At 36.6% G+C, this 24,300-nt stretch overlaps 1 protein-coding gene across 1 annotated transcript in view; it reads left to right on the forward strand.

Annotated features, from left to right (window-relative positions):
- Window position 1: 1 nt before the first annotated feature.
- LOC117328804 (sodium- and chloride-dependent taurine transporter-like) overlaps window positions 2-24,300 on the forward strand; it is a 59,015-nt gene continuing 34,716 nt past the window's right edge. Inside the window, exons 1-2 of the mRNA XM_033886359.1 lie at window positions 2-178; window positions 13,667-13,944. Of these exons, the coding sequence (XP_033742250.1) occupies window positions 13,683-13,944 (262 nt within the window). The 5' untranslated portion in view covers window positions 2-178; window positions 13,667-13,682. The remainder of the gene's footprint in view (window positions 179-13,666; window positions 13,945-24,300) is intronic.

The following is a 24,300-nucleotide window of genomic DNA, read 5'->3' on the forward strand; positions in this document are numbered from 1 at the left end:
GCCGAGCTCAGTCTTAACACGTGCTCCATAGCAGCCGGTAGCGAAAACGTGAGTGGGAAACCCGCACTCATTCCTTGTTCCCGGACTCGATTTAAAACAGTGAAATATTCGGACTATTAATATTGTGTTGGTTTCATAATATACGCAATCGCCAGGGCATTTTAGTGTTTACATTGAGGTAAGTTGAAACATTCATTTACTTTGCCGCTTTTCCATTGTGTTTAAAAAATCGACAATGGCTAACGTTACTTGTTTAATGTTCATTGTGTGCGATCGGATTTTCGCATGACTGAGTCAGTGGATATCGATAGTGCTTGTCTTGTCCCGGAGTAGTGTATGCGTCACGACCGTTACGTAACGTACACTGCACATGGAACTGTGCATCAAACAAGTAAGCACGTTAGAAACATTGCAGTATGTTAATTTATGTTAACCAAAATGTTTTTCCTTAGTAAGATGTAAAAAAATGTTATTATTTTTTTTTCTTGATATAATTAGTCTTGGAATAAGTATTTATATAAATAATCCATTCTTTCACATTAACAAAGGTCATTTACTATTAAGATAAATGAAGAAGACGCATAAACACATGGAATGCGGCCATATTCCCCTGGCTGTACATGTTGTAGGTTAGTCACGGAAGCAAATCTAGTATTAGTTTATATATAATAAGATATGTCTGTGTTTCCTTATACCTCACCAAGTCTGGTAAACACGCTGTGCCATGAAAAACACATTCGACCTGTTCAATGCAAGGACGTGGTGAAATAACGGCCAGTCACAGTGCTTAGTGTGTTTCTCCTGGCTAGGTAGAACACGCTATGTATGCTGTGTGTTACTTGTATCCTCTCGAAGGTAGGTTTTTATTGTATCAGAGGAAGCCTTAGTGTCCCTAATGGGATTATTTTATCGGATCGCGGAATATTAATACTAGATCTGCTTCATTGTATATTCTAGAAGGCGTGGTTAAATTCTATTGGTCACTCCAGAAGTAAAGGTCACAATGAGCTAATGCGTTGAACGATTGTACGGCGTTTTCTTTATTATTGGTCTTACTCTTTTATCGTAACACAAAAAGATTTAAACATTTTACCACTCCCTCTAACAGTCCCAAATAATACAGGCTTCACGTGCAAGATATTCGGTGTCGGTTTGAAGCTGAAGGTCACTTAAGGTCATCAGTGGGAGGATGATGTATGTAGAAATATAAATACAAATTCCAAGTCTCGAAACGCCTGACAGGGGAGCATTTAGGAATGATTGCGCAGAATTCCATTTATAAGTACGAGAAGTTCTCTGTAATAAAAGACTACACAATTGGATTAGTTAGGGATATTGGCTGGTGACTCACTGACTGGAATACGAGTCAATACTGGAGGGATAGTGGCTGGTGACTTACTGACTGGAATACGAGTCAATACTGGAGGGATATTGGCTGGTGACTTACTGACTGGAATACGAGTCAATACTGGAGGGATATCGGCTGGTGACTTACTGACTGGAATACGAGTCAATACTGGAGGGATATAGGCTGGTGACTTACTGACTGGAATACGAGTCAATACTGGAGGGATATTGGCTGTTGACTTACTGACTGGAATACGAGTCAATACTGGAGGGATATTGGCTAGTGACTTACTGACTGGAATACGAGTCAATACTGGAGGTGACTTACTGACTGGAATACGAGTCAATACTGGAGGGATATTGGCTGGTGACTTACTGACTGGAATACGAGTCAATACTGGAGGTGACTTACTGACTGGAATACGAGCCAATACTGGAGGGATATTGGCTGGTGACTTACTGACTGGAATACGAGTCAATACTGGAGGTGACTTACTGACTGGAATACGAGTCAATACTGGAGGGATATTGGCTGGTGACTTACTGACTGGAATACGAGTCAATACTGGAGGGATATTGGCTGGTGACTTACTGACTGGAATACGAGTCAATACTGGAGGGATATTGGCTGGTGACTTACTGACTGGAATACGAGTCAATACTGGCAACATGAAGTACGATATCCCATTGTGTGGGAGTCATACTGAAATATATGCATGTTTTCGCTTTTGGTCCGATGAATATAGCCGAATGTTTGACCATGTTCGAGCTAAGTCCTGTATTTGTACAGGGACCTCACTAACCCACAGTCTGTACTGTACCTTATCGATGTGTAGTAAATGACTATAACGAGGATTCCATGTGTTACACTACAAAGGAACGAGTCGCCTGAATGTTTATGTTTACAAATGGCAAATATTGTTAGCAAGAATTAGTTACAATGAAAGAAAAACTTGGCCCGGAGCTCGCGGGAAAAACTTGTGTGTAATGGGGTCGTTAATGGTGGAATCACGTCAATCAATCAATGGGCTGCTATTCTCTGGGCATTTGTCACTACCTGGTGTATGTAATGCGATATACTATACCATTGATCTAGCTGTCATGTTAACTAATTACGAACTAGACAACACAATGTAAACATTTTACCAATATATGATTTTTATAAAAATATACCAGAACGTCTACCTTGAAACTCGGTTAACTCGAACACTCAGATAACTCGAAGTTTTTTTTTCGCGATCCCGATGACTTCGACTTAACGAGGTTTGACTATTTCTTGGTCACGTCTGTTAGCACAGATTTATGATTTCCCATCTAAGTATTTCTACACTTATAAGTTAGTTCATTACATAGTTTGCGGTGGTAGATATGTTGTCCATTAACTGGAACACCGAACGTATTCCTTAGCTACATGTAACGAACGACATTATCATCAACTGAAATGACACCGTTACTAATAATTGTACAAATAATAGTCCAAAGGAGTTTTGTTATTGCACAAAGGTCATAAACAAGTGTCTCTGCGCATCCCACCAATACTATTTGCATGACAATTTAAGTGTTTACAAATAAGTGTCGTCAGAGTAAAACGTTAACGCGTAGATATCAACTGTAGTTCATTTGTGTGACTCAACGATACCAAAATATAGTATGTACGTATACATGTAAGCAAACTGAACTGTCTGTCGTTATGAGTTGGTATCACGACACGACGTGCAAAATCACGTGTTAGAAAAACGTAAAATAGTTTAATATAACAATTTAACGTTTGTAAAGTTTGGAGGTTAAAACGGATGCTGCACACCGATACTACCTTGTCATCTGTATATATCCCCAAAATAATTCCTACAGCTCTCTTGAGCCATCCCTGTCCAACGCTGACCATCGCAATGGGCAAATATTAGCCATATAATGCAAATATATAATAATTACCGCTGTGATTGAAGGAGAAAAGGTCTACCTGATGACTTGATCCGTAGAAAATTACCCTTAAGGGGCCTCGTACAAAAAGTAGATTTTATTACCGAGTGCATTTCCTTCCGATATTTACATTTGCGTACAAAATGCAAACAAACACTAACACCCATCTAGGTGATTTATCCCATCCATGATGTAATAAGAACAATAATTCTAACATGTACGAATTCAGTAATGATAATAGACGTACAGGACAAAAATATCACACCTTGTAGCATTACTGTTATAAAATCGAGTTGTGTGGCATGCCAGGAGTGAGTTATCATACAATTATGACGATGATATCTACGTCTGTATTTCTCTGAGGTATAACCGATAACTGAGGGCCTTAAACATGGGTAAGTAAAAGTAAGAGGTCTTCCGATGATAACTACCCGAAAGCCTCGGAACCGTACTGTTTCACAATATTCCTTCTCGTTTACAAATAGCCGGATACGTTATAAAAGACAAAAAGTCAGCATAAATTCAGAGGTGACTAGAGCAGATAATGAAATAGCAACATCAGATTTTTAAAGCGTATTTACAAAACTATGATTCATCAGAGCTTTCAACACTCTGGCCTAAATGTACGAGGACTTCCGGGGGATAACCACCCGGAACCTTCGAGCCGTACGTAAAGAAAATGCTGTTTCAGAACATTACTCCGAAGGACGCAAAAGAAGTACAATTTCGTAAAATAGATCTAATTTGTGAAATGTTGATAAAGTAAACAAACTTGATTAAATTGTCTTTTAACGTCGTCTGCTATTGTAATGAATACACATTTAGATGAAAATGTGTTCACCATCGGGCCTGTTCGTTTTCTATTGAGCAGTTTTATAACAATGTCACATTGGTACATCTAGAACTACAAATTAAGCCGGAACATGATGGTAGTACGGGGCTGCTTGATTGCCTGTCTTTTGTCCTGGGCCAGACAGTCGGGTCTGCCCGCATTCAAGATAGGGAAGCTTCATATTAATCTCCATCCAGACATGCTCATTGCAGCTGTACCATACACCATGACACGGCTCAGCGATAACTGTAATTTAGAAGGTTATGCAGTATCAAATTAACGCTTGAAATGGCATAATTACTGTTGCAGGTGAATGAAACCCAGGTACACTAACCGTACGCCGTTTTACTGGTGGTGTTGACGTGACAGTTTTGTTTACATGTCCGTGACATTAATTTTACCTTAACCTGACTGAAATTGTGTTTCTCGACTAATTAAATCGTGTATTCGTTGGATCTAATGAATGACAATTATGAATTACTTGGTTTAGATTTGTTTTTATTGTTTAACAACTTATCACCATGTTTGTGGTGAATGTCTGCACGTTATGTTCGGGTTTTGATGCCGACTTTATAGTGCTTCATACTACAGAAGTCCTAAGACAATCAACACTTCACCCCGCAGTAAACTCTCGAAGTCTTATTGGACTACCTCTACGCCCTGCCCTTACTCCTCCAGGACAATGACCTCCGTATGTTTTATATAGCCTAAGCCACAGGGCGCTTTGCTATGAATTCACAATTCTAGATACGTTATCATTATTTAATGTGCATCTGAGCTGTAAGCCCGAACCCACTCCCTTGGACTTTATTGAACGTCTGAGGTGTGAGCCCGAACCCACTCCCTTGGACATTATTGAACGTCTAAGCTTTGAGCCCGAACCCATTTGAACGTTTTAATGGCTATGACCAGTACACATTAGAACGCTAATCATTATTACTGACTGTATGCTCACAAGGAAGGTTACATTACTAACACACTAAACACGCGACGGTGAATTATTTCCGAAACTAAAATAGTGTTTTGGTAACATTAACTTCCAAATGTCACCATGACAGGTGTGAACTTCTAACTCCGAAGCGGCAACTGCGCGCGCGATGCTGCACCGGAGTGAAAATTAGCAGAGGCAGAGAAAACAAGTTATCTTCAAAAAGTAAAAATGCTTTCCTACAGTTTTCCGTCAAAATAAGGAGTTATAAACTAGACTAGGAATATAGCAATTACTTCACGACATATTTTTAAAGCATTTTATTTTTATGTTTAACACCAAAGCAATTAATCTCTGTTCTAATGCATTATACAGGAAATCATACGGGTTACTAGAATCTAATTCAGAATGTTATATTCACGTTCATTCATGCCTGTCTCCCTGTATATCCAGTTTCATTATCTCCAGCTAGCGTACTATCTGTAAACGATTCCATAAGATATAGGTTAATTGGACAGGCTTTGTTTGTAACTGTGTGATTCATTGAGGTATTAGAACCGAGTGGGTTTCGACATGCTGGGGAATCGGTGGGAACTCTTTTGTTCCGTTACCTCGCGCTGTAACAAGACAATTCCGGTATGATCAACACATAATCTGCTTTTAAACTAAAATGAATATCCTATGTTAGATCAATCTTTCTCGCCGTCGGCGTAGTTCAATCCTTTACGGTTACCAGGCGTGTAACAGATAGAATCTTTTTTCTGATCACCATAGATCGTTTGGAGATTAACTTCTTATGCTATAAAGCGTTTACTGGTGTGGCGAAGCTAAAAGGTTCACGAGATTATCAATGATTTCAGTGATTAGACATTTAAGTCTATTTAAACTGTAAATACCTGCTGTTATAAGCTATGGCTACGGGTTAATAGAGCATAGATTCAGTCACGTGCATCGCTGGCGACAAGAGTTCCGTTACATCTAACGTTTAGTTACATGTATAATGTCATATTCACGTGTGTGTGACGTGTATCGGGTATGTCAAATTCACGTGTGTGTGACGTGTATCGGGTATGTCACATTCACGTGTGTGTCACGGTTATCGTGTATATCACATTCACGTGTGAGTGTGACGTGTATCGGGTATGTCACATTCACGTGTGTGTGACGTTTATCGTGTATGTCGCATTCACTTGTGAGTGTGACGTGTATAGGGTATGTCACATTTACGTGTGTGTCTTGTGTGACGTGTATCGGGTATGTCACATTCACGTGTGTGTCTGTCTGACGTGTATCGGGTATGTCACATTCACGTGTGTGTCTGTCTGACGTGTATCGGGTATGTCACATTCACGTGTGTGTCTGTCTGACGTGTATCGGGTATGTCACATTCACGTGTATGAGTGACTTGTATCGGGTATGTCACATTCACGTGTGTGTCACGTTTATCGGGTATGTCACATTCACGTGTGTGTGTCACGTTTATCGGGTATGTCACATTCACGTGTATGTGTGACGTGTATCGGGTATGTCACATTCACGTGAGTGTAACGTGAATCGGGTATGTCACATTCACGTGTATGTGTGACGTGTATCGGGTATCTCACATTCACGTGTGTGTCACGTTTATCGGGTATGTCACATTTACGTGTGTGTGACGTGTATCGGGTATGTCACATTTACGTGTGTGTGACGTGTATCGGGTATGTCACATTCACGTGTTAGTGTGGTCTCACGTGTATCTGTTATGTCTCATTCACGTGTGAGTGTGGTCTCACGTGTATCGGGTATGTCACATTCACGTGTGTGTGTGACGTGTATCGGGTATGTCATATTCACGTGCGTGTGTCACGTTTATCGGGTATGTCATATTCACGTGTGTGTGACGTGTATCGGGTATGTCATATTCACGTGTGTGTGACGTGTATCGGGTATGTCTCATTCATGTGTGAGTGTGGTCTCACGTGTATCTGATATGTCTCATTCACGTGTGTGTACGTGACGTGTATCGGGTATGTCACATTCACGTGTGTGTGTGACGTGTATCGGGTATGTCATATTCACGTGCGTGTGACGTGTATCGGGTATGTCACATTCACGTGTGTGTGTGACGTGTATCGGGTATGTCATATCCACGTGTGTGTGACGTGTATCGGGTATGTCACATTCACGTGTGTGTGTCACGTTTATCGGGTATGTCACATTCACGTGCGTGTGACGTGTATCGGGTATGTCATATTCACGTGTGTGTGTGACGTGTATCGGGTATGTCACATTCACGTGTGTGTGTTACGTGTATCGGGTATGTCATATTCACGTGCGTGTGTCACGTGTTTCGGGTATGTCTCATTCACGTGTGTGTATGTGCCACGTGTATCGGGTATGTCACATTTACGTGTGTGGTATGTTGACTATGATGACGTTTGACCGACCTTTACTTCCAGGTATTTCATTTCTTTTATAGCCATCATTAATATTGCGTTTCTTCCATTTGAGCCATAAATCAACCTTGCATTTACCCTATAGACTGTAGTCTCTGAAACCACCGCGGCACATCTCAATTTCGGTCATTTTGTATCTAATGACTCTACCAGCATTACCTAATATCATTCTTTGTCTCGTGGTCCCCACAGCGTCTTTATTCCCACAGATTATCGTCTCAGCCGCTGTGTCTTGGTGACAGCAGTGCCATCCTCACTTTGATAGTTACCCCTGGATTTATCACTCTCCTATCCTATCCTCTCACATGCCCATTCGCATTAGATTTCTCTGCATAGCTAGCTGTCTGATCCTGTGCTACCAGGTTATCACGCCATGTCCTGAAGTTATAACCTGGGTAATATTTGATATCAGCCCAGAATGGCCGTCATCAGTCTATCTCCTGTCTTGCCCATCATCTTTGGTAACACAAGCAAAAGTATTTGTTTGTATACCACACTCCGTTAGTGTTTCAAGTGGGTTTCAATTTAGTGACGAATGAAGTGATTTGCTTTCTCTTTATAACATGTATACACTCCCATACTCTCCTCCGTAAATCATGTCATTCCATCTCTAATCGAGGAGAGAGTATTTATTTTCGTAGTGGTAATACTAAGGTATTTATTCCCATATGTTGACTGAATGCACGCCAGAATCAAATTGTCGTTCCCGTGATGAAATAGCCTCGTAGCCTTATTTCAGATGACCAGACCCAAGCCTTGTATTTCGCACACTAGTATGTTCAGGACACGTACCCTTCATATGTATAAATGGCGACGTAATGCCGGATAGATGACCGTGTAGCTGTATACTTAGTGATGTTTATTGGTCGGTGTTTGACATTTGATGTAAACCATCCCCTAGATACGATAAATATCACGAGTATATGGTTATCTTCCAAAACTTTGTATACACACGATATCGGTATTGTTTTCCCCACGGCGTGTTAATGTCGGCAACCGGAAACGCGATGTACAAACTAAATAAAGGCCCAGACGCTGGGTCAATGTTTTGGTTGTAGAATCTGTTCGAGATATCGAGCTATGCGCCGTCGGCACAGGATCTACAGTGCAGCTGTTTTCCCTGGAATTAAGTTAACATTCATGTTCTCAACATTGTCTGTTGCACTTTATTCGTGACTAAGAGAATGTCAGTCATCTTCGTGACTAAGAGATTGTCAGTAATCTTCGTTACTAATGTAATGTCAGTAATCTTCGTGACTAATATATTGTCAGTAATCTTCGTGACTAATATATTGTCAGTAATCTTCGTGACTAATATATTGTCAGTAATCTTCGTGACTAGTATATTGTCATTAATCTTTGTGACTAATATATTGTCAGTAATCTTCCGTGACTAATGTAATGTCAGTAATCTTCGTGACTAATATATTGTCAGTAATCTTCGTGACTAATATATTGTCAGTAATCTTCGTTACTAATATATTGTCAGTAATCTTCGTGACTAATGTATTGTCAGTAATCTTCCGTGACTAATGTAATGTCAGTAATCTTCGTGACTAATATATTGTCAGTAATCTTCGTTACTAATATATTGTCAGTAATCTTCGTGACTAATGTCATGTCAGTAATCTTCGTGACTAATATATTGTCAGTAATCTTCCGTAACTAATGTAATGTCAGTAATCTTCGTGACTAATGTATTGTCAGTAATCTTCGTGACTAATATATTGTCAGTAATCTTCGTGACTAATATATTGTCAGTAAACCTCGTGACTAATGTATTGTCAGTAATCTTCGTGACTAAAATATTGTCAGTAATCTTCGTGACTAATATATTGTCAGTAATCTTCGTGACTAATGTAATGTCAGTAATCTTCGTGACTAATATATTGTCAGTAATCTTCGTGACTAATGTATTGTCAGTAATCTTCGTGACTAATATATTGTCAGTAATCTTCGTGACTAATATATTGTCAGTAATCTTCGTGACTAATATATTGTCAGTAATCTTCGTTACTAATATATTGTCAGTAATCTTCGTGACTAAAATATTGTCAGTAATCTTCGTGACTAATATATTGTCAGTAATCTTCGTGACTAATGTAATGTCAGTAATCTTCGTGACTAAAATATTGTCAGTAATCTTCGTGACTAATATATTGTCAGTAATCTTCGTGACTAATGTAATGTCAGTAAACCTCGTGACTAATGTATTGTCAGTAATCTTCGTGACTAAAATATTGTCAGTAATCTTCGTGACTAATATATTGTCAGTAATCTTCGTGACTAATGTAATGTCAGTAATCTTCGTGACTAATGTAATGTCAGTAATCTTCGTGACTAATATATTGTCAGTAATCTTCGTGACTAATATATTGTCAGTAATCTTCGTGACTAAAATATTTTGTCAGTAATCTTCGTGACTAATAAATTGTCAGTAATCTTCGTGACTAAAATATTTTGTCAGTAATCTTCGTGACTAATGTATTGTCAGTAATCTTCGTGACTAATATACTGTCAGTAATCTTCGTGACTAATATATTGTCAGTAATCTTCGTGACTAAGAGATTGTCAGTAATCTTCGTGACTAAAATATTTTGTCAGTAATCTTCGTGACTAATGTATTGTCAGTAATCTTCGTTACTAATATATTGTCAGTAATCTTCGTGACTAATATATTGTCAGTAATCTTCGTTACTAATATATTGTCAGTAATCTTCGTGACTAAAATATTTTGTCAGTAATCTTCGTGACTAATAAATTGTCAGTAATCTTCGTTACTAATATATTGTCAGTAATCTTCGTGACTAAAATATTTTGTCAGTAATCTTCGTGACTAATATATTGTCAGTAATCTTCGTGACTAATGTAATGTCAGTAATCTTCGTTACTAAGAGATTTCAGTAATCTTCGTGACTAATATATTGTCAGTAATCTTCGTGACTAATATATTGTCAGTAATCTTCGTGACTAATGTAATGTCAGTAATCTTCGTGACTAAGAGATTTCAGTAATCTTCGTGACTAATATATTGTCAGTAATCTTCGTGACTAATATACTGTCAGTAATCTTCGTGACTAATATATTGTCAGTAATCTTCGTGACTAATATATTGTCAGTAATCTTCGTGACTAATGTAATGTCAGTAATCTTCGTTACTAAGAGATTTCAGTAATCTTCCGTAACTAATGTAATGTCAGTAATCTTCGTGACTAAGAGATTTCAGTAATCTTCGTGACTAATATATTGTCAGTAATCTTCGTTACTAATATATTGTCAGTAATCTTCGTGACTAATATATTGTCAGTAATCTTCGTGACTAATATATTGTCAGTAAACTTCGTGACTAATATATTGTCAGTAAACTTCGTGACTAATATATTGTCAGTAATCTTCGTTACTAATATATTGTCAGTAATCTTCGTGACTAATATATTGTCAGTAATCTTCGTGATTAATGTAATGTCAGTAATCTTCCGTGACTAATATATTGTCAGTAATCTTCGTGACTAATATACTGTCAGTAATCTTCGTGACTAATGTAATGTCAGTAATCTTCGTGACTAATATATTGTCAGTAATCTTTGTGACTAATATATTGTCAGTAATCTTTGTGACTAATATATTGTCAGTAATCTTCCGTAACTAATGTAATGTCAGTAATCTTCCGTAACTAATGTAATGTCAGTAATCTTTGTGACTAATATATTGTCAGTAATCTTCCGTAACTAATGTAATGTCAGTAATCTTCGTGACTAATGTATTGTCAGTAATCTTCGTGACTAATGTCATGTCAGTAATCTTCGTGACTAATATATTGTCAGTAATCTTCCGTAACTAATGTAATGGCAGTAATCTTCGTGACTAATGTATTGTCAGTAATCTTCGTGACTAATATATTGTCAGTAATCTTCGTGACTAATATATTGTCAGTAATCTTCGTTACTAATATATTGTCAGTAATCTTCGTGACTAATGTCATGTCAGTAATCTTCGTGACTAATATATTGTCAGTAATCTTCCGTAACTAATGTAATGTCAGTAATCTTCGTGACTAATGTATTGTCAGTAATCTTCGTGACTAATATATTGTCAGTAATCTTCGTGACTAATATATTGTCAGTAATCTTCGTGACTAATGTATTGTCAGTAATCTTCGTGACTAATATATTGTCAGTAATCTTCGTGACTAATGTAATGTCAGTAATCTTCGTGACTAATATATTGTCAGTAATCTTCGTGACTAATATATTGTCAGTAATCTTCGTGACTAATGTCATGTCAGTAATCTTCGTGACTAATATATTGTCAGTAATCTTCCGTAACTAATGTAATGTCAGTAATCTTCGTGACTAATGTATTGTCAGTAATCTTCGTGACTAATATATTGTCAGTAATCTTCGTGACTAATATATTGTCAGTAATCTTCGTGACTAATATATTGTCAGTAATCTTCGTGACTAATATATTGTCAGTAATCTTCGTGACTAATGTATTGTCAGTAATCTTCGTGACTAATGTAATATCAGTGAGACAGATAGGACACAGACATCGTCAGAATATGCCGGTCAGGTTTCACACTTGTAGCGTGTGTTCCATACTAAAACTCCAATGTATTCATGTAAATCGATCAACACCGTAAACCTGATAAGGATTTAGGTGTTTTTATCACTTGTATTGATACAAGCAATATCCGATTACGTCACATTGGATACAGTATCATTTCTTGGCGACAGTCTGTGGATTATATCCGACGTATTAAGAATGTTTAAAAGGTACCACACCCGGTGCAAATCTAAATCCTATTTCCAGGTGGGTAGAGGATTATCACAAAACCAATCCCAATCACTTTAATTGGACGTATTTCATTGGTATCCATTGGCCATAATATCAAACTTGTCGATGAATTACTACGCTTGTACCGCTGACGTGTGCCTATTTGTGACGCCATGCGTAGATATATTTGTGTACATAGCTAATCACATGTACAGGAATAACACCAGGGGACATTTCACCAGTGTCGTTAGTACAGCTATTATCATGTACATTTTCATATACTCTCACCTCTATATTTACTACTGCCAACTACTGACCAGTAGTTTGTATGTAGGTATTTGCAGCCTTCAAACTAGTTTTCTTCAAGTGCTACCATTAGAATCTAATATTCTCATTATTGTTTGAAATGTTATGTATGTTTATATATATATGTATAAATTTAAACATTAAATTACTTATGTGATTAGAATAGTCCAATAAACATTTAAATTTGAATTAATCGTACGTTTTCCCGCGCTCTTCTCACCATGCCCGATCCTATCTCCCGCTATTCTATAAACTCCAGACTAACAAATACATTGTGTTTTATCAATAAATCTTTAAATGATCTGATTAAACGATCTGGTTATCGGTGTTTACGGATTCCTGAGTTTTGTTATTTACATTGTTTGAATTGCTCGACAGTATTATTTGACTGTCGTTATCAATTTACGGAAGCATAAGACATTTTATTTACCCATCTTAACGATTTACATTTCGCTGTCACTGTGTAATGATTACGGTGTAAGGTGGAAAAATTTGACGTTATAAAATTTTCCATCTTCATTTGATAATAATTTCATTAAAATACAAAGCTGTGTATCGGCATACAGGTAAGTCATTGAGGTAGATCAGCGGCGTACTGATACGTCAGTCAGCTAGATCAGCGAAGGTATACACTTTGTACTACAGGTCGTAAAGAGTGAGCTTGGTCTAGTGAATCAGAGCCCAATGTTTGTCATTACCAGCCATGTTATGTAAAAGCTTTGTTACACGACATGTTATCTGTATTCGGGTTTTAGTTTAGATGATATTGTTTTATGCACTATGATGATTGTAAGCTTACAGAACTTCAGCATGTGGTGTTGTTTGTATGATCCTGGCCAAGTTAGCATGCTGCTAGGATACGCCGGGTGTAATTGTTCTATATTTAAACCCTCGTCAAAAGAACAAACGGGTGATTGGATTAATTTATCGACATGGTATTCAAATAAACTTTAACAAACTATAATGCTCGATAAATACCGAATGTACATGCTACTTAGCAGTCATTGTGTTATGTCGCGTTGGTGTTCAAATCAGGATTAAGACATCTGAAATTATTTTTCTACTTCTGCTGGATTATTGTCTAGTTAAAAGCCATATATAAATATTGTTTTTTTGTAGACATTGATTCCTCACCATGTCGTCACCAGATGAACGGGAAAGTTATAAATTGGAACAAGAACATCTAACGAATGGTCACCGTGATCATGGATGCTGTCCCGACGCCATTTCTTCGGACACATCCGGGTCCTCAACGGAAAGCGACAACCCCAAAAAAGAGTTGCACCAACGAGAAGTTTGGTCCCGGAAAATCGACTTTCTCTTGGCTTGTGTTGGCTTTTCTGTCGGTCTTGGCAATGTCTGGAGATTTCCGTTTCTTTGCTATAAAAACGGCGGCGGTAAGTCATCATAATGTTTCTTTGTCTATCAACCTGGGGCGGTAATTTTGTGGACCAAATACATCATTGTTTGTCTGTCTACCTTCCCAAACAAATTTATCACTGTGGCTAAACTTTTTTTTTTATTTCCTGTATACCCAGATCTAGAGTATACATATATTCAAGTTACAGGGATTTCAGTTTGAAAAATACGAAGAATCAGCAATTTCAACCACCTGCAATTGTAGGCACGTAAAACAGCAATAGCCATATGAATGAAACACCCATTTAAAATCTAGTATAAAGCAATAGACGAGTAGTTCAGTTATACGATCAGAACACGTCAATGGTAGCGAATCTCGAAAAAATATATATCCAGGTGTACATTGTCACCCAATAGGATTACGCGAAAATATAACTAGCAAAAAGTTGTGTATATTAACCCTTCACAGCGTTATAAATTACAACTCTTGACTTAACAGATATCTTACATGAAATACCACACAAGACCTTTGGTACCGAAATACCACACACGACCTTTGGTACCGAAATACCACACACGACCTTTGGTACCGATATCCGATCTCGGGTACTAATATCCAATATACAGTCAACGAGTTTAGGATGTTAAATACCCCTGAAATACGATATAAGAAAAAGCGAGTTTAAGATATCATTAATGCTATACAGAGAACGTCTAGCGAGTCGTCCTATTCTGTACTGATAGACTTGTGATATTGATAATACAACAGTTCACCTTCACAACAACAATTAACACAACATCTGAAGTCATATTTGGCAAAACATAGACAAACTATACCACAACATAGAACATAATGTCAAAATACATCATAGAAGTTCGTGTCAAAAACACTAGAACATGATGTCAAAATACATCATAGAAGTTCGTGTCAACAACACTAGACAAATTAATGATACAAAGTTATCGGTAAAATATTTGAGGATCCGTGAAGATATCCAAAGGCATCCTCAATTTAAGTAAAGAATGAGAACAAACACTTTCGAGAACCCTCGGAACTCGGAAATCTTGGTACATTAGATCCTATATACTACAACAGTACAATGTTGTCTACGTTAGGTCCTATATACTACAACAATACAATGTTGTCTACGTTAGGTCCTATATACTACAACAGTACAATGTTGTCTACGTTAGGTCCTATATACTACAACAGTACAATGTTGTCTACGTTAGGTCCTATATACTACAACAGTACAATGTTGTCTACGTTAGGTCATATATACTACAACAGTACAATGTTGTCTACGTTAGGTCCTATATACTACAACAGTACAATGTTGTCTACGTTAGGTCCTATATACTACAACAGTACAATGTTGTCTACATTAGGTCATATATACTACAACAATACAATGTTGTCTACGTTAGGTCCTATATACTACAACAATACAATGTTGTCTACGTTAGGTCCTATATACTACAACAATACAATGTTGTCTACGTTAGGTCCTATATACTACAACAGTACAATGTTGTCTACATTAGGTCATATATACTACAACAATACAATGTTGTCTACGTTAGGTCCTATATACTACAACAGTACAATGTTGTCTACGTTAGGTCATATATACTACAACAGTACAATGTTGTCTACGTTAGGTCCTATATACTACAACAGTACAATGTTGTCTACGTTAGGTCCTATATACTACAACAGTACAATGTTGTCTACATTAGGTCATATATACTACAACAATACAATGTTGTCTACGTTAGGTCCTGTATACTACAACAGTACAATGTTGTCTACGTTAGGTCATATATACTACAACAATACAATGTTGTCTACATTAGGTCCTATATACTACAACAGTACAATGTTGTCTACGTTAGGTCATATATACTACAACAGTACAATGTTGTCTACGTTAGGTCATATATACTACAACAGTACAATGTTGTCTACATTAGGTTATATTGACTACAACAGTACAATGTTGTCTACGTTAGGTCCTATATACTACAACAGTACAATGTTGTCTACGTTAGGTTCTATACTACAACAATACAATGTTGTCTACGTTAGGTTCTATACTACAACAATACAATGTTGTCTACGTTAGGTCCTATATACTACAACAATACGATGTTGTCTACGTTAGGTCCTATATACTACAACAATACAATGTTGTCTACGTTAGGTCCTATATACTACAACAATACAATGTTGTCTACATTAGGTTCTATCTACTACAACAGTACAATGTTGTCTACGTTAGGTCCTGTATACTACAACAGTACAATGTTGTCTACGTTAGGTCCTTTACTACAACAATACAATGTTGTCTACATTAGGTCCTATATACTACAACAATACAATGTTGTCTACGTTAGGTCCTATATACTACAACAGTACAATGTTGTCTACGTTAGGTTCTATATACTACAACAGTACAATGTTGTCTACATTAGGTCCTATATACTACAACAATACAATGTTGTCTACGTTAGGTCCTATATACTACAACAGTACAATGTTGTCTACATTAGGTTCTATATATTACAACAATACAATGTTGTCTACGTTAGGTCCTATATACTACAACAATACAATGTTGTCTACGTTAGGTCCTATATACTACAACAGTACAATGTTGTCTACGTTAGGTTCTATATACTACAACAATACAATGTTGTCTACGTTAGGTTCTATATACTACAACAGTACAATGTTGTCTACGTTTGGTCCTATATACTACAACAGTACAATGTTGTCTACGTTAGGTTCTATATACTACAACAATACAATGTTGTCTACGTTAGGTTCTATACTACAACAATACAATGTTGTCTACATTAGGTTCTATACTACAACAATACAATGTTGTCTACGTTAGGTCCTATATACTACAACAGTACAATGTTGTCTACGTTAGGTCCTATATACTACAACAGTACAATGTTGTCTACATTAGGTCATATATACTACAACAATACAATGTTGTCTACGTTAGGTCCTATATACTACAACAATACAATGTTGTCTACGTTAGGTCCTATATACTACAACAATACAATGTTGTCTACGTTAGGTCCTATATACTACAACAGTACAATGTTGTCTACATTAGGTCATATATACTACAACAATACAATGTTGTCTACGTTAGGTCCTATATACTACAACAGTACAATGTTGTCTACGTTAGGTCATATATACTACAACAGTACAATGTTGTCTACGTTAGGTCCTATATACTACAACAGTACAATGTTGTCTACGTTAGGTCCTATATACTACAACAGTACAATGTTGTCTACATTAGGTCATATATACTACAACAATACAATGTTGTCTACGTTAGGTCCTGTATACTACAACAGTACAATGTTGTCTACGTTAGGTCATATATACTACAACAATACAATGTTGTCTACATTAGGTCCTATATACTACAACAGTACAATGTTGTCTACGTTAGGTCATATATACTACAACAGTACAATGTTGTCTACGTTAGGTCATATATACTACAACAGTACAATGTTGTCTACATTAGGTTATATTGACTACAACAGTACAATGTTGTCTACGTTAGGTCCTATATACTACAACAGTACAATGTTGTCTACGTTAGGTTCTATACTACAACAATACAATGTTGTCTACGTTAGGTTCTATACTACAACAATACAATGTTGTCTACGTTAGGTCCTATATACTACAACAATACAATGTTGTCTACGTTAGGTCCTATATACTACAACAATACAATGTTGTCTACGTTAGGTCCTATATACTACAACAATACAATGTTGTCTACATTAGGTTCTATCTACTACAACAGTACAATGTTGTCTACGTTAGGTCCTGTATACTACAACAGTACAATGTTGTCTACGTTAGGTCCTATATACTACAACAATACAATGTTGTCTACATTAGGTCCTATATACTACAACAATACAATGTTGTCTACGTTAGGTCCTATATACTACAACAGTACAATGTTGTCTACGTTAGGTCCTATATACTACAACAGTACAATGTTGTCTACATTAGGTTCTATATATTACAACAATACAATGTTGTCTACGTTAGGTGCTATATACTACAACAATACAATGTTGTCTACGTTAGGTCCTATATACTACAACAGTACAATGTTGTCTACGTTAGGTTCTATATACTACAACAATACAATGTTGTCTACGTTAGGTTCTATATACTACAACAGTACAATGTTGTCTACGTTTGGTCCTATATACTACAACAGTACAATGTTGTCTACGTTAGGTTCTATATACTACAACAATACAATGTTGTCTACGTTAGGTTCTATACTACAACAATACAATGTTGTCTACATTAGGTTCTATACTACAACAATACAATGTTGTCTACGTTAGGTCCTATATACTACAACAGTACAATGTTGTCTACGTTAGGTCCTATATACTACAACAGTACAATGTTGTCTACGTTAGGTTCTATACTACAACAATACAATGTTGTCTACATTAGGTTCTATACTACAACAATACAATGTTGTCTACGTTAGGTCCTATATACTACAACAGTACAATGTTGTCTACGTTAGGTTCTATATACTACAACAGTACAATGTTGTCTACGTTAGGTTCTATATACTACAACAGTACAATGTTGTCTACGTTAGGTTCTATATACTACAACAATACAATGTTGTCTACGTTAGGTCCTATATACTACAACAATACAATGTTGTCTACGTTAGGTCCTATATACTACAACAATACAATGTTGTCTACGTTAGGTCCTATATACTTCAACAGTACAATGTTGTCTACGTTAGGTCCTATATACTACAACAATACAATGTTGTCTACGTTAGGTCCTATATACTACAACAATACAATGTTGTCTACGTTAGGTCCTATATACTACAACAGTACAATGTTGTCTACGTTAGGTCCTATATACTACAACAATACAATGTTGTCTACGTTAGGTCCTATATACTACAACAGTACAATGTTGTCTACGTTAGGTCCTATATACTACAACAATACAATGTTGTCTACGTTAGGTTCTATATACTACAACAGTACAATGTTGTCTACGTTAGGTCCTATATACTACAACAATACAATGTTGTCTACATTAGGTCCTATATACTACAACAATACAATGTTGTCTACGTTAGGTTATATATACTACAACAATACAATGTTGTCTACGTTAGGTCCTATATACTACAACAGTACAATGTTGTCTACGTTAGGTCCTATATACTACAACAGTACAATGTTGTCCACGTTAGGTCCTATATACTACAACAATACAATGTTGTCTACGTTAGGTCCTATATACTACAACAGTACAATGTTGTCTACATTAGGTTCTATATACTACAACAGTACAATGTTGTCTACGTTAGGTTCTATATACTACAACAATACAATGTTGTCTACGTTAGGTCCTATATACTACAACAGTACAATGTTGTCTACGTTAGGTTCTATATACTACAACAGTACAATGTTGTCTACGTTAGGTTCTATATACTACAACAGTACAATGTTGTCTACGTTAGGTCCTATATACTACAACAATACAATGTTGTCTACGTTAGGTTCTATACTACAACAATACAATGTTGTCTACGTTAGGTCCTATATACTACAACAGTACAATGTTGTCTACATTAGGTCCTATATACTACAACAATACAATGTTGTCTACGTTAGGTCATATATACTACAACAGTACAATGTTGTCTACATTAGATTCTATCTATTACAACAGTACAATGTTGTCTACGTTAGGTCCTATATACTACAACAGTACAATGTTGTCTACGTTAGGTCCTATATACTACAACAGTACAATGTTGTCTACATTAGGTCCTATATACTACAACAGTACAATGTTGTCTACGTTAGGTCATATATACTACAACAGTACAATGTTGTCTACATTAGGTTCTATATACTACACCAGTACAATGTTGTCTACGTTAGGTCCTATATACTACAACAATACAATGTTGTCTACGTTAGGTCCTATATACTACAACAATACAATGTTGTCTACGTTAGGTCCTATATACTACACCAGTACAATGTTGTCTACGTTAGGTCATATTGACTACAGCAGTACAATGTTGTCTACGTTAGGTCCTATATACTACAACAGTACAATGTTGTCTACATTAGGTTCTATATACTACAACAATACAATGTTGTCTACGTTAGGTCCTATATACTACAACAATACAATGTTGTCTACGTTAGGTTCTATATACTACAACAGTACAATGTTGTCTACGTTAGGTTCTATATACTACAACAATACAATGTTGTCTACGTTAGGTCCTATATACTACAACAGTACAATGTTGTCTACGTTAGGTCCTATATACTACAACAGTACAATGTTGTCTACGTTAGGTCCTATATACTACAACAATACAATGTTGTCTACGTTAGGTTCTATATACTACACCAGTACAATGTTGTCTACGTTAGGTCATATATACTACAACAGTACAATGTTGTCTACGTTAGGTTATATTGACTACAACAGTACAATGTTGTCTACATTAGGTTATATTGACTACAACAATACAATGTTGTCTACGTTAGGTTCTATATACTACAACAATACAATGTTGTCTACGTTAGGTTCTATATACTACAACAATACAATGTTGTCTATGTTAGGTTCTATATACTACAACAGTACAATGTTGTCTGCATTAGGTTCTATATACTACAACAGTACAATGTTGTCTACATTAGGTCCTATATACTACAACAATACAATGTTGTCTACATTAGGTCCTATATACTACAACAGTACAATGTTGTCTGCATTAGGTTCTATATACTACAACAGTACAATGTTGTCTACATTAGGTCCTATATACTACAACAATACAATGTTGTCTACGTTAGGTCCTATATACTACAACAGTACAATGTTGTCTACGTTAGGTCCTATATACTACAACAGTACAATGTTGTCTACATTAGGTCCTATATACTACAACAGTACAATGTTGTCTACATTAGGTCCAATATACTACAACAGTACAATGTTGTCTACGTTAGGTCCTATATACTACAACAATACAATGTTGTCTACGTTAGGTCCTATATACTACAGCAGTACAATGTTGTCTACGTTAGGTTCTATATACTACAACAATACAATGTTGTCTACATTAGGTCCTATATACTACAACAGTACAATGTTGTCTACGTTAGGTCCTGTATACTACAACAATACAATGTTGTCTACGTTAGGTCCTATATACTACAACAATACAATGTTGTCTACGTTAGGTCCTATATACTACAACAGTACAATGTTGTCTACGTTAGGTCCTGTATACTACAACAATACAATGTTGTCTACGTTAGGTCCTATATACTACAACAGTACAATGTTGTCTACGTTAGGTCCTATTGACTACAACAGTACAATGTTGGCTTCACAAAAGAAGTTTGATTATGCCATTACTATTGAATAATATCGTCGGGTTTTTCGACATCATGTTTCTTTATTACTAATTGCTTTATATTTGAGTGCGATGATATTTCAACATTTTACATTGTAAATCAGAGTACAATGGACTTTTAAACCAAGAAAATTGACATCATTTGTATCACAATTGTTACAAAATCGTCATGCCGTAGTCTGCCTTTGTTTTATATATGGATAAATTAACATTACCTTTAAATAACTGTACCAAGTAAACTGTGAATGTCATAGACTTGTAGTTGAAACGAAGAACGTAGATGTTTATAATGTTCTTAAAGTAAATATATAATTTACACGTTAATCGTTATATATTCGAATATATATTAGGGTGTTAACCGCGTCAACAGTATCAAGTACTCAAAAACAATACCTCATATTACCTGCCTGATAGTCCCTGATGGTAAGCATTAACAGATATCAAAACAATGATACCTGTGATACTGATGTATTGTCCTGTACTGCCTAGTCTAGCATTGTTTTATATATTTAGTGTTTGAGGCTGGATATTAACGTAGATTGGTGTTGAGTTTCTGTACACATGTAAAATGCTCCTGGTCCATTTTGCAAACTACATTATGTACTGTGTAAAAATGAACGCTGTAACAAATTTGAAACACAATTATCCTGTGTCTGTATTGGTGTATTCTCCAAATGATTGAGTTCCATCAATACTTATATTAAGATGTTTTTTCGGAGTATGATTATAAAGAGATATTAAACGCTATTTATTTCAATTTTGATCTTTTTTCATTTGACGATTTAATCTGGCTATCACGCTATGTCCTATTAGATAAATAACTTAGTGTAAATGGTAGGCAGGGGTTCAGATTCCATGGAAACTAACGCCTCATTGACATGTCCTATTTGACAAATAACTTAGTGTTTTTTTTAGTGTAAATGGTAGGCAGGGGTTCAGATTCCATAGCAACTAACGCCTCATCGACAGTTTTATATTGACAGAACTGTACAACACACTGTGGTTGGTGTTGCTTCCTTTGTGTCATATCGATTTCATGCAGAAGCCATAGACTATATTTTGGGAAACATTTCTCCTTAAAGTCTTAGTCTGCTAGAACCTATGTAATAGGTTGTGGATGTAAATGAGTTTCACCTTGGAATTATATTCATAAAACATGTATAATACCAAGTAGTGGTCATCGGGTGACCGAGGCAATGTTGATGAACACGCGTTTAGGTGGTCTAGGGTGGTCTAGGGCCGTCTAGGGCGGTCTAGAGTGTATGGTGGTCTAGGGCGGTCTAGGGCCGTATAGGGTGGTCTAGGGTGGTCTAGGGCCGTCTAGAGTGTATGGTGGTCTAGGGCGGTCTAGGGCCGTATAGGGTGTATGTAGGTCTAGGGTGGTATAGGGTGTCTAGAGAGTTTAGGGTCGTCTAGGGTGGTCAAGGGTAGTGTAGGGTGGTCTAGGGCAGTCTAAGGTGGTCTAGGGTAGTCTAGGGTGTCTAGGGTGGTCTAGGGTGTATGTAGGTCTAGGGTGGTCTTGGGTGTATGTAGGTCTAGGGTGGTCTAGGGTTATGTAGGTCTAGGGCAGTCTAGGGTGGTCTAGGGCATCGTCTATCGGTAATCCATCACCGCAGCCTGTAATTATGTAATGCCTACCTTATCGAGTATTTTGTTTGTACCAATTAAGTTTTTTTATAATCGTATTAGTCCTATTTCTCGTATCGGCTCACTCTTAAAGTCAGATTGCAGACTTGAATAAGAAAATGTCTAGAAATATTACCCTCAGTTGAACAAGCTAACCTGTCAACTGGATTTCTCTTTGAAGCGTTTACTGTTCAAAAGGCCGATTTCTGAACACCAAATTATCTAGTAAAACAGCGCATCCATGAATGCTCCGGTGCCAAGAACATGCCAAAAACGAACGGACGAGTTCTTTGATCTCGCCACAGACCGTGTGTTCGACACTGGCACTTATCCGTCATTTCCCTGCCAACCAGCGCTGGTTATTTATACAAATTAGATAAACAGTCAATGTCAGAAATGTATTAAAGTTTTACAGTCGCTAAACATAGACTGAACTGTCGGTCCGTGTGGGTGTTGATAACATGTACGTGTGTTTAAAATTTAGGATTTTTGAACAGATGTTAAAATGTTAAACCAAGTAGACGATTAAAAGCCTGTTTGGGAGGTGCGTGGCCAGTCGGAGTTGATTCAGACGTACAACTTATATATGTATTACGTTTGGTAAATACTAATGTTTCGAAAACGTTACATTTGTCATCGAATTCAAGACTCCACACATTCATAAATTCTCTTCAAAAATACATCGCCTGTAAAATATTTCATTCCGAGATTGGTCCTTAATGGTGTCTTAATTCATTAACACGTGGATCGCTACTAGTGGATTAGAGTAAACGGCTGTGACAGCATTCGGCGTAGCTAATACTCTATCTTAATGTGTTTGGTGTCAGGTCTTGATTGATGTATCGGACTTCAATATAATAGCACGTGCGCAGTGTACATCCATCTAAGAGGTTTTTTTTTCTATAGTACATTAAGACAATTTGATAGTATTGTTTAGAATTTTTAAAACAAATGTTCAAAGACAGATATCATATACAGATGAGTTTGGTCTTCATAAACTTAAAAAACAAAACGAATCAGCAATGCTAATAACTAAACCACCGTTACACGAATTTCATTTTAGATTACGATAACATTCTTACATTGTCCAGAGTCTGGACCTTTACCCTCATGATCCAGTAAAAATGTCGCCTCAGTTTATCATGACAGATGCCTCCACTGATAGAAGTCGAAAATTGAGAAGTCATGTGACCTGCATCGTTATATTGCCATACACCAGTATAGCAGTGTTATCACTAGAACGAGGCAGTGACTTCTTGT

This window comes from Pecten maximus, chromosome 6 (assembly GCF_902652985.1).
Source record: "Pecten maximus chromosome 6, xPecMax1.1, whole genome shotgun sequence".
NCBI lineage: Eukaryota > Metazoa > Mollusca > Bivalvia > Pectinida > Pectinidae > Pecten > Pecten maximus.